We start from the raw sequence: 2,237 nt of genomic DNA on the forward strand, positions 1-2,237 counted from the left end.
TGCTTAATTAATTCTGCGCTTCTTCTTTGTTGCAACGTGCAACAGCAGAATCTCCAAGGAGCTACCAACAGACATCGCTGAAGCTAGTCGACACCTCAACAACAGTAAAGCTTGGATAAATTATTAAACAAGATCTAGGCCCTCTTTGTCGCGAAGCAAGCAAACAAACAAACAAACAAACAAACAATGGGCTCATTCTTGCTTACTTGATTGACATGGTTTGCTCCGGATTTGTTTAGCCACTTGCTTCCTCTCCTATGCTTTCTCTTCTGCAAGGCGTGGTGGGAAAGCAAAACAACACAACCAGATGTTCATTAATCATATTAATGCAGTTTTGCAAAAGCACCACTGCAAGGTTCTTGACCAGTTTGAGATTAAATTCATATCTGCGAGCAAACTTGTCAACCATCTCAATAGTTGGATTAGTTTTGCTATGTTAGCCCACACAAAGGATTTAGCTTTTGTTTTCCGAGACACGGGATCACTACATGTTCCCATTTGAACATTTACGCGACAACATCGTTTTCTGTCTAGTGTCTACTTAGCTTTGTGTGTTTCAAATTACCTCCTGTCCAGTTCATAGGTTTGGGGTTTCCCAAACCTATGAAAACTCTATCTCCATTTACTGAACACCAAGGTCTGGCCCATCCTCAGCGCTCTCCGCAACCACGGCGTCAACCTCCACGATGACGGCAACCATAGGCGGCATGTCATCAGTGTGTCTCTTGAACACTGCCTCCGTGCACTAAATCTGTGTGTGTGCTATGTGATTTGCAATATGTAGGAGGCTGGTAATGAAGTGCAGAAATTTTGAGTGCTTTGATTGTGACATGATGTTCAATGTTGTCTCACTGTCCTAGTTCTCAGCTCCCAGCTTGGTTCATACTTATCAAGTCTGAACCAGTGAACATCTACAGAGGAAAATGATACATTTAGTTTGATTTGTTGCAAGGTCACTTCTAAAACTTAACTTGTATCTAAACAGGGGCAACCCTGCAGTATTTCTGAATCACAATTAAGTAAAATGAAATGAAATCTAGTAACAAAGTGCCAAAAGATCAAGCAGGGTCATTGCTGTAGTGGCATGGAAATTTACACTCCATGGCTTGTTGACACTTCAAACAACAATGCAATAATATCGGTCTTCAGACATGCATTTGAAAACTTAAACGAAGTTTTGATTTGCAGAGACAGGAGGGACCAGAGGTCTGCGTCACCGTTGCTCCCAATTTTGCATCCGTAGCTACTTCAGTTTTGAGTGCCACCTATTGCCTGATTATTATTGAATCAGTTGCGGGCTCGAGGGAAAAGATCAATGTGCTGCTCCTGTTTAGCGATAAACCAGATCAATTAATATCCATTATTCAATCTCCGTAAATCTCACATCAAAACAGCGACTTTGCAGCTATAACTGCACTAGAATATTAAGGTGTAGGAGAAATGATTCAGAACTGAGTTCCTCTGACTTTTGCATAGGATAACAAGTTGCATGTCTTCTCTCTCTATGTTTATGTTTATCATGTCCTTTGAAATTGCAGGAATTAGTTTTCTTTTCAATCCATGTGCATATTTACTGCCTGCAATGCATGACCTCTTGTCTAGTCGGCAGCATGTATTTCTAATTCAAACTTTGGCATTCTCAGCGGACTCGCACCTTGATCTTCACCACCCAACTGCAGGTCCTGCACAAGCGTGCTCAAGGGACTGTTCACCTAGTTGTGGAAGAACCGGTTAAGGAGAGGGAGCTCCGTTTTGTGGCTCGGCTCACACCAACGCACACCCCCTCCAGGTTTTCCCTGCGCCTCCGGTGACCGCTTCTTCTTCGACTCCGGCATAGGTAAGCCACTCGGTTTCTCTCCTTTTCTTCCTCTCACGCTTTGTGTGCCAATAGCCATCAAGCCGTTGTAAATTTTATCCTAGGTTTTGGGTTGTGCTAATGGTATATGATGCCAACATTTGTACTTCTCGTCACCGTTTTAGTGGATTTATCCCTTAAGTGCTAATTTAGCTATGATTTTATATACTAGCCGGAGGAGCAGTAGGAGTGTCGGCAACCCGATGGCGTCCGGCTTCGGGTTCCCGATACTGTCACCAGCGGAGATCGCGGAGCAGCTGTTCCAGTACGGGATCGCCCCCGTCGCCAACCTCCGCCCCGAGAACATCGCCAGCCCGCAGCCTGACCTGCTCCCTGGCGTCCTCGCCCGCTTCTTCGACTCCTTCGTCGATGCCCCCGGGTA

General features: G+C 44.8%; 1 protein-coding gene across 2 annotated transcripts in view; it reads left to right on the plus strand.

Moving 5' to 3' along the window:
* LOC119315241 (kinetochore protein NUF2 homolog) overlaps nucleotides 1-2,237 on the plus strand; it is an 8,920-nt gene that overhangs the window by 1,614 nt on the left and 5,069 nt on the right. Inside the window, exons 2-3 of one of the 2 annotated variants that reach the window (XM_037589910.1) lie at nucleotides 1,644-1,837; nucleotides 2,028-2,234. In XM_037589910.1, coding sequence (XP_037445807.1) covers nucleotides 2,059-2,234 — 176 coding nt within the window. In that variant the 5' untranslated portion in view covers nucleotides 1,644-1,837; nucleotides 2,028-2,058. The remainder of the gene's footprint in view (nucleotides 1-1,643; nucleotides 1,838-2,027; nucleotides 2,235-2,237) is intronic. The other variant, XM_037589911.1, reaches the window with a different exon arrangement.

This window comes from Triticum dicoccoides, chromosome 6A (assembly GCF_002162155.2).
Source record: "Triticum dicoccoides isolate Atlit2015 ecotype Zavitan chromosome 6A, WEW_v2.0, whole genome shotgun sequence".
Classification (NCBI taxonomy): Eukaryota; Viridiplantae; Streptophyta; class Magnoliopsida; order Poales; family Poaceae; genus Triticum; species Triticum dicoccoides.